Source organism: Simochromis diagramma, unplaced genomic scaffold (genome assembly GCF_900408965.1).
Source record: "Simochromis diagramma unplaced genomic scaffold, fSimDia1.1 OVJJ01000361.1, whole genome shotgun sequence".
NCBI lineage: Eukaryota > Metazoa > Chordata > Actinopteri > Cichliformes > Cichlidae > Simochromis > Simochromis diagramma.
In genome coordinates this window covers 11,018,212-11,033,233 of record NW_024386860.1, presented here as the reverse complement: position 1 = coordinate 11,033,233, position 15,022 = coordinate 11,018,212, and the positions used below count along the sequence as shown (strand labels likewise).

At 40.0% G+C, this 15,022-nt stretch overlaps 1 protein-coding gene across 6 annotated transcripts; it reads left to right on the top strand.

Annotated features, from left to right (window-relative positions):
• The first annotated feature begins 1,784 nt into the window (after positions 1-1,784).
• On the top strand, positions 1,785-14,485 carry LOC120732728 (myelin-associated glycoprotein-like). 6 transcript variants are annotated; one of them, XM_040030519.1, is made up of 11 exons: positions 1,786-1,890; positions 2,581-2,656; positions 2,763-3,131; positions 3,239-3,535; positions 4,436-4,693; positions 5,608-5,868; positions 7,997-8,305; positions 9,841-9,940; positions 10,556-10,652; positions 10,928-10,981; positions 11,297-14,485. In XM_040030519.1, exons 2-11 carry the CDS (start codon positions 2,611-2,613, stop codon positions 11,453-11,455), a joined length of 1,950 nt encoding a protein of 649 aa, XP_039886453.1. In that variant the 5' UTR covers positions 1,786-1,890; positions 2,581-2,610; the 3' UTR covers positions 11,456-14,485. The 6 variants fall into 6 exon arrangements, with proteins under 6 accessions (XP_039886455.1, XP_039886453.1, XP_039886452.1 ...); XM_040030521.1 differs by lacking the exon at positions 10,928-10,981 and having other exon boundaries at positions 1,785-2,656; XM_040030518.1 differs by lacking the exons at positions 1,786-1,890; positions 2,581-2,656 and having other exon boundaries at positions 2,663-3,131.
• The last annotated feature ends 537 nt before the right edge of the window (positions 14,486-15,022 follow it).

Below are 15,022 nucleotides of genomic sequence, written 5' to 3'. Positions count from 1 at the left end.
TAACCAGATACAGTAGGTTTAAAGATCACAGGCAAATTTAAATATAAAGTGTAAAAATAAAATTACATCCTCATGCTCCTAGGAATTTGTGACTGTGACTGACTAATTATTGGACTGCATGATAAGTGGCACATCCAGTGCTTTTTTTCAGTGTAAAATCAACTGAATTTTCCCTTCTCTCTAACAACAAGGCTAATATTGGTCAAGGATTCTCTGGGGGATGTTGGGATGTGTTAATCACGAAGCTCTAAAACACAATCCACTCTCAGACCCGCCATCTGCACACACCGGCTGCTGCATCATGAGGCTGAAATCCGCTGCTTCTCCTTCTACAGGCATTTATTCTACGTCCAAACTAACAGTCATCATACTGGTGTACATCTCATTTGTATGCCACATTTAGACAAATAGATTTCTTTAGGAATAAGAAAACAACTGTGAACTCAAAGTAAATAATACAAATATAATGGCATCATATTGCACTTTGGATTGTAAATGAGTGAATTATGATAATTTCAGAGTACATTGCAAGCATATGAAAACTCCAGGCTTATGAGAAACTGGCTATTTATCATCTCAGAGAGGAGCAATATGCAGACATTATGGTGCATAATTTAATGTAAAAGCCTCAATATGGGGGTCAGAGCACATGGCACTTTTACTGCATGGCATCTTCCTTCCCTCTCTACTGTGCATCTCAACAGCGTACTGGAAAATAAAGGCAAATATATCTAAAAATAACAGAGAAATAGTCCAACAAGCCTTTATTAACATGTGTTATTACATGTCAACATCACTATTTCAGTTGAATTAGAAAGGGTAAGATTCAGTAATATGAGCTTTTTCTTGCAGTCTGTTTCCTTTTTTTTGAGTTTGATTGCTGTTTGGTGGTGAATTTAAGGACAAAGTATTTTTTATTGCCTTCTGAGCACCACAGTAATGGGATGTATATTTGAATTCTGACCCCAGTACTCGAAATGGCCATGATTTTATTAGGATATCAAACCTCAGCTATTTTTGCATTTGCAGTGCAGGTATTGCCAATAAAATAAAAATGACAGATTGAATTTATATAGAAATATAATAATAATAATAATAATAATAATAATAATAATAATGATGATGATGATGTATACTTTATTGATCCCCATGGGGAAATTACTCTCTCTGCATTTGACCCATTCACTCAGTGAAGCAGTGGGAGCAGTGTGTAGGGACAGTATCTTGCTCAGGGGTACTTCAGGGTAGCTGTTCAGTGGTACTTTAATATTATTCATTAGAGCTCATAATAGATGTGATGAAAATTTATATGGACTGATTTATTTCAACCTGAGGGTTGATATTCCAGACTATGTAGTGAGCAAAGGAAGTAAACAACACAAACAGCTTGATTCTTCTGTGGTAATGTGCTTTTGTTTCTCACTTTTTCATTATCTCACTTGTTTTCATACGCTTTGATAAGTGAATATTGTCTACTCGGATTGATTTGTAGTACAGCACAGAAAGTACCAGTAATCCACTAATGACATGATGTGTGGTGACTGGAGTTTGGCTTTGTGTCAAGGCTCAGGAAACAGTGAGAGCCATTCACTGAATCGGCTTACGTATGGCAACCATAATGAGAGTGACTCTACTGAGGGGGAGCAAACAGGTGCTGACTGATGCTGTGTTTGTGTGACTTACTATTGGTCTGTGCAAGCGAGGGGGCTGCGAGTGCTGTAATCGCCTGGCAATGCTGATGTCACTGGTATTTTTTTTCTTTCTCTCTTTCTTTCTTTCCACAGAGAAGGAGGCTGTCAAGCTGTCTGGGTGTGAGTGAACACCCTCTAGTGGAACTGCTGAAGATTTGTTCTCAGAGGTTCCATTCATTTTAACCATCCGTATTTCAAGGTAAAACCACAGTAGTTCAAAACAGTAAGACCTATTTTTACTTCTTGTATACGAGGTGCTTTTTCTTTCTAAGAATGTTCACACCACAACCCAATCTGATAAAAAGCCAAAACTCTCCATATGAGCAGTTTTCAACTTGTGACTGAGCCTTTGCAAGCAGCACTAACTGCACTTAATATACATATTCATAGACATAGCTCAAGTTGGTGTTAGCTCTGCATCTTTTAAATGTAGGACATGACAGAAAGGACGTTGACATTATTATATTTTTCTATAGTATTCACAGTATAGTAAGAAGGAATGTATTATCTTTTTGGATGTTAATGACACTTTTCAGTCCGTATACTGTAACATGTGGTCCATGTTGCACACTAAGTATTGCAGAAATGTCATGTCATGTTTTGTGCCGGACAAAAAAGTAAAACCTGTGGGACTTTGATAAAACTGATACTCTGATCTTTGTTTTTCTTTGTTTTACTGAAAAGTTCCACATTGGGGTTTTTTAATAGAGGATTGCTATGATATACTATAAAACCAAGAAACTGTGAAACATTAAGAACATCTTGAATTTATTTTTTAGAGGCCTGTGCGGCGTGTGAGTCATGCAGCAGCATCAGTGGTGGAAACGTGATATTTGTGTGTATGTGTATGTTTTTCTGTTGATGACTGACAGCATGGCGTCTGTTTCAGAGGTCTATGGTCCAGTATTGAGCAGAGACCATGTGGTGTTTAGAGCTGCTCCTACCACTGCTGTTGTTCATCAGTGGTAATAAATTCCTTTACTTCTATATTTTTATGATGATAGACAGGTAGTATTCCTATGTGTATCCTGTATGTTGAAGAGTCCACTGAGCTTCTGTCTCTTCCCCCAGATGCCAGTTGCCAGTGGAATGTTTGGTTACCTCGGGATATCTCAGCCATGACAAACTCCTGTGTGGTCATCCCCTGCACCTTTATGTATCCGTCTGGAATAAGGCCGAGCCGTGGCATTCATGGTATCTGGTATTTTGGGCAGCCCTACCCACAACTCTTCCCTCCTGTAGTCTTTAAATCACGTACAGACGTTGTGCATGAGAGCTACAAGGGCCGAACCAAGCTGCTGGGAGATCTGCACCAGAGGAATTGCACTCTGCTCATCAACAACATTGGCACCGAGCACTCGGGGAGATACTACTTTCGTGCAGATCTCGGTGGAGCCAACATCTATACATACCCCGATTTCACTGAGCTCAAGGTTCTGGGTAAGTGACTGATGACAGGACGATCGGAAGTCGTTTTATAGCTGAAAATTTATAGCTATTAAAAAAGCCATAACAATCATATTTTCCTTTTATATTTCTGTCTCCAGATCAGCCCAACATCGATGTACCAGAGGAGATTGTTAGTGACGAGAGCTTGGAGCTTACATGCTATGCTCCTGATAATTGCCCAGACATGACTCCAGAAATCCAGTGGATGTACACAGACTACCTGCCCGACCCAGAATTCAGCACTGACCTCGTGGAAGAAAGCAACACAGCAGTCCTCTCCAACACCCTCACCTTCACACCCAGGCCCATGCACAATGGGCAGCTTCTAGGTTGCAGGGTCTATTACCCCAACACCACACTAGCCTATGAGAGGCTCATTTCTCTAGACGTCAAGTGTAAGTAAAAAAATAAAAACATCAAACTGAAAGACTGAAAAGCATTCCACTATGTTAGTATGGCTTCAAACGGGATGTTGAGCCTGACAGTTTGCAGTGAAGTGAGTTGAAGTGGATCTTTTTCTCAGAGATCACAAAACTCAAGCATGTCTTTATGTCAGAAAGTTGATTCTGGATTCAGTTTTCTGGGATTCCCTTACCTGGATGATTGAACATGCATTAAGATATATCTGTATGGTTTAGAAAAAGATAACCGAAGAGCCTAAAATGAACTGTTAGTTAACACGGAGACATAGTACAGCTGATTTCAAAGGTGCTATGACAGTATTTAAGTAGTCACTGAGGATGACAAGAAATCAATAGCCTACGACTTTTTTTTTTCATCTAAATCTCATGTATGGAATGACCTCAGATCAAGACAGCATCTTTGCAGTTTCTGTTCTGTTCCTATCGTGATAGATGAATAAACCTTCTTATTATATTATGAAACAGTACAAAATATTCCAGTTCAAATTACCAAAGTGTGAACTCTTATTATAAACCATTGTTCACTTCACTTTCGTTTCGCAAAAACCGATCTAAAAGTTGCTGAACCATTTCAGCTAACTGCTGACTAAAATTGTCACTAGCATGGTTGAAAACAATATCTGGTGCTTGTACAGGATTTAGTACAAAACATCAATCTGCATGTTTCACTTTTATTTAGATATAATTTGCTTTGAAGTCCCCTCAAGTTAAAGAGCTACCTTTCAACCTTGATTTGAGGGTGTAAATTTGTCGATTTGTCGATTTCTTTTATTGAAAAGATTAAATCATTTTTTAGGAGACAGTTATTCTGTGAATTGCAGACATCATTCGAGTTCTTGGAAAATAAATTCCCTGTTATATTTTTCCTGGCAGATGCTCCACGCTCTGTGTGGGTGAATGCCTCTTCAGAGGTGATGGAAGGCAGCTCTGTGACACTGCACTGTGAGGTAGACAGTAACCCTCCTGCCAGGATCGCCTGGATGTTTGGAGACCAAGAGCTGCTGTGGGACACAGCATCCAATGTTTCGCTCATGCTAGATGATGTGATACCTGCAAATGAGGGAATTTACACCTGTGTTGGGGACAATGGCTATGGCATCATGAACACCTCACTCTACCTGGCTGTAAAGTGTAAGTTTTTGAGATAGCAAATGACTCCCAACCCCAGCATTTGTAAGCATAAGTGAAAATCTTTTGAATGTCAACCCCCCGTGTGGATTCATAATACAGTTGATCTAAACAGGGACTCACAACAAGAAGTTAGAGATGCTCAATGATTTCCAAACCATTGCCACTTTACTGATAAGATTTCATTTAATAACCACCATTAAAACCACAATAAAATGTCCTGGGAAATCAATGTATCTGGTCCATAGAGCTTAAATGTTCTTTTTGTTTTGGTACAAACATTGAGTGAGACAAGGCAAAAAATTTTGATATCACAATGTTTCAGCCAGTTCAACTTGCACTGCAATACTGCAGTAAATGTCGTCAGTAAAAATCGTGGGGTGGCTGTAGCTCAGGAGGTAGAGCAGGTCACCTACTGATCGGAAGGTTGGAGGTTGGAGGTTCGATCCCAGCCTCCTCCAGTCTGCATGCCAAGTATCCTTGGGCAAGATACTAACCCCAAGTTGCTCTCCGATGCAACTATCGGAGTATGAATGTGTGTGAGTGTAGTTAGAAAGCACTCAGTATAGAGGTAGTGTGATATTGTGAGAATGGATGTGACTGGGTGAATGTGGCGTGTTGTATAGAGCTCTTTGAGTTCTTCGGGAGAGTAGAAAAGCACTATATAAGAATCAGTCCATTTACCAAATGAATGTACTACAAAAACCTGCTCTGTATTGCATATTTTTAGATATATCAAAGTCACTGTTTATTTATTTAGGTCACTGTGTGTCCAAAAGAAAAAAAAACGATATTGTGGGTTTTATTTAATTCTGTGCCTTTGAAATGAAGAAGGATCTTATGTAAGAATTATAAGATAGAGGTTTTCTTATATGAATAGTAAACATAACAAATTCATTTTCTCTTCTTTGTTGCAGATCCTCCCCATGAGCCTGTGGTAAATGACTCCATTACAGTAGTAGAGGGTACCACTCTGGCCCTGCACTGCAGCACACAGGGGAGCCCAGCACCCACCCTCACCTGGCTGAAGGATGGGCAACTGGTGGGCACCATCACTGCGGATGAGCTGTCAGTGCTGACGATTGCGGAAATCACACCGCAGGGAGATGGACAGTACCGCTGCCTGGCAGAGAATGAGCATGGGAGAGCCAGCAGCTCCCTCAACATCACTGTCGAGTGTGAGTGCGTCACTTTTCTGTATTATATTTTTAAAGGGAGTCTAAAACTAGGTCAAAGAATACAGGGAGTGCAGAATTATTAGGCAAATGAGTATTTTGTCCACATCATCCTCTTCATGCATGTTGTCTTACTCCAAGCTGTATAGGCTTGAAAGCCTACTACCAATTAAGCATATTAGGTGATGTGCATGTCTGTAATGAGAAGGGGTGTGGTCTAATGACATCAACACCCTATATCAGGTGTGCATAATCATTAGGCAACTTCCTTTCCTTTGGCAAAATGGGTCAAAAGAAGGACTTGACAGGCTCAGAAAAGTCAAAAATAGTGAGATATCTTGCAGAGGGATGCAGCAGTCTCAAAATTGCAAAGCTTCTGAAGCGTGATCATCGAACAATCAAGCGTTTCATTCAAAATAGTCAACAGGGTCGCAAGAAGCGTGTGGAAAAACCAAGGCGCAAAATAACTGCCCATGAACTGAGAAAAGTCAAGCGTGTAGCTGCCAAGATGCCACTTGCCACCAGTTTGGCCATATTTCAGAGCTGCAACATCACTGGAGTGCCCAAAAGCACAAGGTGTGCAATACTCAGAGACATGGCCAAGGTAAGAAAGGCTGAAAGACGACCACCACTGAACAAGACACACAAGCTGAAACGTCAAGACTGGGCCAAGAAATATCTCAAGACTGGTTTTTCTAAGGTTTTATGGACTGATGAAATGAGAGTGAGTCTTGATGGGCCAGATGGATGGGCCCGTGGCTGGATTGGTAAAGGGCAGAGAGCTCCAGTCCGACTCAGACACCAGCAAGGTGGAGGTGGAGTACTGGTTTGGGCTGGTATCATCAAAGATGAGCTTGTGGGGCCTTTTCGGGTTGAGGATGGAGTCAAGCTCAACTCCCAGTCCTACTGCCAGTTTCTGGAAGACATCTTCTTCAAGCAGTGGTACAGGAAGAAGTCTGCATCCTTCAAGAAAAACATGATTTTCATGCAGGACAATGCTCCATCACACGCGTCCAAGTACTCCACAGCGTGGCTGGCAAGGAAGGGTATAAAAGAAGAAAAACTAATGACATGGCCTCCTTGTTCACCTGATCTGAACCCCATTGAGAACCTGTGGTCCATCATCAAATGTGAGATTTACAAGGAGGGAAAACAGTACACCTCTCTGAACAGTGTCTGGGAGGCTGTGGTTGCTGCTGCACGCAATGTTGATGGTGAACAGATCAAAACACTGACAGAATCCATGGATGGCAGGCTTTTGAGTGTCCTTGCAAAGAAAGGTGGCTATATTGGTCGCTGATTTGTTTTTGTTTTGTTTTTGAATGTCAGAAATGTATATTTGTGAATGTGGAGATGTTATATTGGTTTCACTGGTAAAAATAAATAATTGAAATGGGTATATATTTGTTTTTTGTAAAGTTGCCTAATAATTATGCACAGTAATAGTCACCTGCACACACAGATATCCCCCTAAAATAGCTAAAACTAAAAACTACTTCCAAAAACATTCAGCTTTGATATTAATGAGTTTTTTGGGTTCATTGAGAACATGGTTGTTGTTCAATAATAAAATTATTCCTCAAAAATACAACTTGCCTAATAATTCTGCACTCCCTGTAAAGCATGATAGCAGCAAGACATACGTTTGTGTAACCCTCCAATGTACGGCAATGTGCTATCTGTATGGTGAATTGCACTTGGTAGGATTCCACAAAACTTCTTGTTTCCTTTGAGTAAAAACGTACTTTAACCTCCTAGGACCTGGCGTCCACATATGTGGACATCACATTTTGGGTTATTTAGACCAAAATACTCAATTTTGCTCTACAAGGCCTGATATCCACTTACGAGGACACTATACTGCTACTGTTCTATCAAAAATTTAAACGAATATCCTCATATGTGGCTCTTATTTTTCTTAAAAACAAAAATAAGGTAAAAAAAATCTGGTAATTCTTTGTTTTTACATTTATTGGGTCCCAATGTGACCAGATATCAAAGAGAAATTAAAAATGCATGCCGCGGAAGAGTTCGGGTCTTAGGAGGTTAAAGGAAATCTTGACCAAAGGAGTATAATTTGTTACTAGTCAACAGCTATCTGATGTAATCATCTCTTGCCCTCCCTCATTAGATGCCCCTGTGCTTCTGGAGGAGTCAAAGTGCACAGTGGTGAGGGAAGGTGTCCAGTGTGTCTGCATGGCCACAGGCAACCCTGAACCCACTATCGAGTTCTACCTGCCTGACCTGAACATCACCATCAACGAAACAGACGGCCGGTACAACTTCTACACGCACACAGACGGGCACACGTCCACAGGAATGATCAAGCTACGGGAGAAAGGTGAACGGGTCGACAACGGCAGCCCTGCTGTCAACGTCCACTGCAGCATCTCCAATGCATATGGAAGAGAGAGCATACTACTGGAGCTGCAGCAAGAGAGTGAGTAGACAACTTTACTTAGTATTTAGTTTGACACTAAGTATTGTGGGATTGTGTCACTATTATCACATCCTATTTAAATTGATATGACACTATAATAAAGACTTTAATACATGTCAGATGTTATTTTCTGACATCTGTATCTTTAAAGTATCTGTACTTTAAGCGTAAGCAATGCCTGGTTATGACTATTTCCTGTTATGTGTCATGAAGCTTAAGGCAATGGAAATTTTTGTGCTTTTCTACTAATTACAATAAATTTAAACACCGTAGTCAATTTTCAATCAATTCCACTTACATTGACCCATTTCCATAAATTAAATGTTTATTGATTTGCTACAGAAAATGGATCCGAACAAAAAAAGCACAGTTTTCTCCTATTTGATTAGCAGTTAAAAATTCCACAATGGTCAGCAGTTTAAAAAAATAAGTCTCTTTTCTTCTTTTTATATTTTCTTCTATACCTAAATCCTCTAGACTATGCTATAAATACTTACGACATCCACTGCTTACTTTATTAGGTATAAATAATACAAGGTTGGACCACCTTTTGACTTCAGACCAGCATTAATTCCCAGGAGTTGCTGGAAATATTCCTAAGTTTTGCTCCATACTGACACGATAGCATCTCTCATGAAACCTGTTTTAGATGATTTGAGCTTTGTGACATTATCCTGCTAGAAGCAGCCATCAGAAGATGAGTACACTGTTCTCACATAGGAATGAACATGGTCAGCAACAATACTCAGGTAGGCTGTGGCATTTAAACAATGTTCAAGAACTCAGAGTGTGCCAAGAATATATCCCCCACACCATCGCACCACCGCCACAGCCTGAACTGCTGACACAGGGCAGATTCTGATCATAACATCCAAATGCCTTAGCAGAAATTGAGACTCATCAGACCAGACATTTTTTCCAATTTCTTTGTGTATTGTAGCCTCAGTCGTGTTTCTAGCTGATTGTGTGTTCTTGTGCTGCTGTAGTCTATCGTCTTCAAGATAGTATGTTCAAAGGTGCTCTTCTACCTTGGTTGTAATGAGTGTTTTTTTTTAGTTACTGTTGGCTTCCTATCAGCACAAAGCAACCTGACATCACACTCTGACATCTAGCATGAACAACACATTGTTTTTTCAGAGAATTGCTACTCACTGGATAATTTCTTTTCTTTTCTGACCTTTCTCTGTAAACCTTGAACATGGTTGTGTGGGAAAATCCCCATAGGTCAGGACTTTCTGAAATACTCGGAGTCACTGAAATACAAAATCACCTTTCTTCCCCATTCTGATGCTTGGTTTGAACTTGAGCAAGCTGACTCAAACATGTCTACATGGTCTTAAATTCACTGAATTGCTGTCATGTGATTGGCTGTTTGGATATCTGTGTAATGAGCAGTTGAACAGGTGTACCTAAAAGAGCTGCCAGTGAGTGTATATGGCTTGTTAGCTTGGTGGGCAGTTTCTCCATGTGTTACTCAATGAAGTTTACAGTAATTCACGCCCCTTCATTTTTGTTTTTACCACCTCTGTTTTCAGAAAAGTACATGATGGCAGTTATAGTCGGCACCATTGGAGGAGTGGCAGTCATAGCCTTCATCATTGCAGCAGTTAGATATGTTGGTCACAACAACAAGAAGTGAGTATAAATGACAAACTAATGGAGAAGCCGTTGCAAGGCAGGAGTAGTCAACTTCCTTACTAAGCATTTTCTGAAATCCAAGGAAACACTTAAGCCTAGTCATCCATTCTAAAACACATCGTTGCACACTGTATACGAGTGAATGTGGGACTGATGTGGACGTGAGAATTATTTCTCCTGAGCAATTTCAGTTCATTTGCAGTGACAAGTCCTTGTTGAAATCCTTGGAGATCTACACTGGCTGCCTTGTGGAGTTGGTTAGCAAGCTGGACTAACCTTATATTTTGCAGGCACGATTCCCTGCTCTGACACTGCTTCTGTATCCTTGACCTGCTATGCTAAATACAACTCGAGTAGCCCTCTTAACCAAAGTGCTTTATTTTAGCCTCAAGGCATATTTGGACCTCCAAATTTGCAAGCTTTCTCTGGCCCTGAAGTGGGTGTGATCTCAGCGACTAAACCCATAAAATAACCACGTCACTCACAGCCACGGTTGGCCTCCAGCATAACCTTACAGAGCTTGTTGTTTTAAAATGGATGCCCAGGCTTGGCGTGTCGCCCTGCGTTAGTGGCAGTCGAGACCGAGTCTGATTATGTGACTCCGTCCCCCAGAGAGAATGGCAACCCTAGGCAGGACGTGGTCCTGGAGAACCCAGCTTTGTACTACAGCGCAGTCAAGAAGGACAAACAAAATCTGAGGAAGAAAGTGGTGAGACATGTTGATGTCAATGATTATGATTATGATTGAGGATGGGTTGGATTACCATTCTCAGATTGTTTGGGGTTAAAGTTTTGTGTAATGAAAAAGTCGTACAGTCATGATAAGACCCCGTGTTAACCTCTGAAATGAGGTATCAGAAAGAATCTGTCCCACTAGCAGTCTAGTAGCTCCAACCATGACCTTTCCAAACACTGTTTTTCTCTTGCTTTCATCGCTTCTCTGCGTTTTTCTGTGTGTTTTTCTCTCCCCTAACTCTTGCACAGCTTAAGACAGAGCTGTTGGGCTCAAAGTTTAACTCCATTCTAGAGGAGACTACGGTAAGGTTCCCCTACAAATCCCCATTAAAACAAAAAAACAAAAAACACAAGCCTCAGTGACAGATGCATCTCCTCGCATATCAGCTTCTGTGTTCTGTACACTGCCGTTTGTTTCCAATACTGCCTTCTGCATGGCTGCCTCATTGCTAACACAAACTGCCAGTCTAACAGGAAACATCTCAGACTCCCTCTCAGTATGTCGACCAGTAATCACTAACATCTTTTCTTTAGTGTCTGTCGCGCTCTTCTGCAATCTGAGGTGTCACTGGCACCTTGCCGCTGATTTTTGCCGCTAAACGGTGTTTCTGTCTGCAGGGAGAAGACGGGGATTATCAATCTGTGGGCACTATGGCGGGACTGGAGAGGCAAGAGCTGAATTACGCTTCCCTGGAGTTTATCGGGGCAAGGTCCAGGGAGGGGGCCTCAGGGAGGAGGGATGACGGCAGCAACTACACAGAAATCAAAGCCAAATGAATCGCGATCCTTCCCTGATCCCTCGGCTATGCGAGATGCAGTGGCAGCCCTATATTACACACATCATCTGCCCCGTAAACTGTGTAACAACCCCACCTCTTCTCCTGGATTTCACTCTGCATATGACTCTTTTGTTCCCCCCTCATTTTTATCAAATTTATCACATGTAATCTTCTGCTCTGTGGCAGTTTCCGCTGCTATGGACTGCCCCTCCTCCATGGGATCCCCCGTCACATACCACCATTAGGAAAAACTGGTATTTCTGGTGGTTTTGAGCAACACCAACTGGACAATGTAAAGCACATGTTAATTTCAAGCCTAGTTCAAGTTGCAGTACATTGTCTCTACACACAGCGTTAAACGGTGGCCATATTTTTATTCTTTTCTCCTTTTGATTGCTGTTGTGTCTGTCTCACCGTTTGCTCTCCATCTATTCTTTTAACTGTCACTGTGTCTGCTGCCAGTCGAAGCATCAGGGCAAGGAGTAACTGCTTTTTGTTGTCTTATCTTTATGTGTGTCTGTGTACTGAGAGCGAACCCTCTCCTATCTTGTTGTGTCCTAAGAAGATAACTGTCAGAAATGAGAAAAGGAGATGCCTTTAGATTCTGCATAATTGTATTTAATGTGTGCTGTGACACAGTAGCCTCTCATTTTACCTGGAAAAAGTCACCATCACTTCTGATAGTAAGTCTGTAAATTTAAGCGACACACTTTCCAGTTCTGAAAAAGGTCAAACCTTGATTCTGGCATTTTTCGTGTAGGTGTAAGAATGAGATCTGAGGGGATTTCTTCCACTGTGGCCAACGCAAAGTGTCTCATTTTCTACTTCTTTTCCACAATGCACGTGTGTCTTCAAAATTATTCAACTCAACTAGAAAATACAGACCTGAAGCACAACATACTTGCTTGTGAGTGGCCAAAGTGTTATCTCCTATAGACAATGTGTGTATGTATGAATGGGTGTGTGTATTCAAATTGTGCTGAAAGATCACTGGACACTGATTTCTGGGGTCTTTGGGAAGTTTCAGCATCGCCTCACTAGAGGTCTGTGCTTTGTTCTCACAGGATTGCGTCAAATGTTTGAATGGCAAAAGGTGATGCTGACAAGCCATCTGGTTGTGCTACTCAGTGACATTTGATGAACCTGTGGTGTATTATTAAAGCTCACTAATAGTCTAACTTGATAATGATGGTGTCAATAATATATTAATTTGATGTATATTGATGGTGAAAGGGATTCTAGTTTGTACAGTAAACATCCTGCATGATTCTTTTGCCAGCAGGCACACATTCAAGTATTGAACAGCAGTGAAAAGCCAGACTGACAAATGAAAAGCAGTTTTGTCACACGTCACTCAGCCACTCTGACTGAACACTGTCTTAATAGAAGGTTAGAAAACAGTTCCCAACCTCTGACTACATGAATCTACATGAAGTTAAATCAAAGGCTGTGTTTTCTGTATTGTTTCCATTAATCGTTAAGGGAGTACTTAGTATTTTAGCATTGCTTATCCATTGAATGTATTAACTCACAAGAGACAGGGTATTTTCTTCTTTTTTTTAATAAATGGCCAAATTGACAGGAACCACGATGTCCAGAGTTTGGTCCCTGGTACTGGTTTAGTTCCAATTACAGAGTCATAAGTTACCCTTAATGCGAGCAATAGCTTAATGGAAGCAATCTTTACCTTTGAAGCACCATGCCTTCAGATTTTCTGAAGCTAGTTGAGAACATTGTATTGTGTAGCTTTTTACTTAGTACAGACCAAACCTCATACCTGATCTAAACAAACCAAGAAGCCTCCTACCTGTCAGTTTACACCATGTCTTATAGAGTCATCTCTCAGACTTGCACACACACTGTAGCCATAACTCCATATACCCTATCATTTTGCATAAGAAACTATAGATATTGATTGTAATTTTGATTTAAATTGGTATTTATTGCACTTCAGATTGATTTTAACAATGTAACACAGAATAGCAAATATGCAATTTTTAATGTACATTGTTAAATGTATGTAAAGATGTTTATGGAAAAGTCAAGTGGAAAACAAAAGAAAGAAATGGAGAAATAATCTCTTTGTGAAGATTAAAATTTCTTTGGATATAAATATAATGACTAAAGGTTTATAAAATCCTATTATGAAATTTGGTTTGTTTTGTTTGGCTGTCTCATTTAAAATGATGGAGTAAGTTTACTGAAGCAGCAGAGTGTTTATGTGAGTTGTGTTTAAATGGTTTCATAATCAGCAGAGCAAAATCCACTATAGGCCTCAAACTACAGTAATTTTGTACAGGTACAGACATCTCTAGAGGGGAAAAGGCATTGTGAAACAAAGAATGATACATTATAAGGAGCACTTCAGTTTTAACTGTTAAACTGAACTGAACCCAAATGAATCTCAAAATGAATAAACCATGATGATGAAACTTCAGATTACGTTTGGTTTTAACTACAAGTGAAGACCTGACGTTTTTCTAACTGGATGCTCTTCCGTTCTGGTAATAATATGCAGGTATAATTTTTACCTGTAGCTTTATGATGAGAAATGAGACATTTTTTTTTTATTAAATTTCACTGATTAAGACTTTTAATCAATGCTGGCCTTTTATTAAGACACTGTTCTCTTAAATTATAGATGAAGGGTTCCAAATATGCAAGCTAGCATTCCTAAATTGCCTGCCTGCACAGAGTCATTAACCATTCACTGTCTCTGATCTCCTCATATTCTTATTTATTTATTTTTAAAGCAGAAATATCACATATGTCTTATCTAATCTTTGCCACAGTGTGCTGTAAAGAAAATGTGTATGTCCAGTACTTTGTGGTGATCATAATAATTATTATGGAGTTTTTGTTTCTTCATTTATGATTATATAATTTAGATCGGGGTTTGCAGTCTCTGCAAATAAGCACTGTTGTAATGACTGTAGGTTTGTCACCAATGATGTAGTTTGCTTGCTCTTTTATTTTAAAAAGTCCTTGATGCCTCCAGCAAATTCATTTGTCTTCAGTTTCCTGCAAATACAAATAAAACAAAGACAACACCATATGGAAACAGCTGTTTATTGATAGAAAACAACTAGTTTCTGTCTGTTTATTATTCTGTTTTGGTGTTCTGAAATGCAAAAATGTATGCCACATATTGGTTTTATTTCTTGGATTAAGTTCTTTTAATGGCTAAAGAACGTTTGAAAATGAAAGAAACAAAAACATGATCAAACCCTACAAGTCAAGATTGTGTGTCACAAAAAAATCTAAACACAGAGTCGAATACATTAAGCCTCCAGTGCTCATCCAGCCTGCAAGCGTGCTGTTTTGTTAATGTTTTAATCTGGAAACACACGATTCATTACTGCTTCTGTTCAGCCATTTAGTGGCCTGTTAACATTAGAAGCAGATGCATCGGGGGTGGGACTTGGCACACAGATAATCTCAAGTATGTGTTATAATTGCATACTTTCCCAACTTCTACCAAGCATTTGTGCCCAAAGAAGATTGTATTTTCAGTCTCAATGTCAAAAGGTGTCTATGTCTATACTGTACCACCACCAGGTTAAGA

What these genes read in the sequence shown, in the direction of transcription:
- LOC120732728 (XM_040030518.1), top strand. Translation starts at nt 2,711, where the DNA reads ATGTGTATCCTGTATGTTGAAGAGTCCACTGAGCTTCTGTCTCTTCCC. An exon ending in CACTGAGCTCAAGGTTCTGG is followed by an intron (nt 3,132 to 3,238) that starts GTAAGTGACTGA and finishes TTCTGTCTCCAG; the next exon opens with ATCAGCCCAACATCGATGTA. An exon ending in CATTTCTCTAGACGTCAAGT is followed by an intron (nt 3,536 to 4,435) that starts GTAAGTAAAAAA and finishes TTTTCCTGGCAG; the next exon opens with ATGCTCCACGCTCTGTGTGG.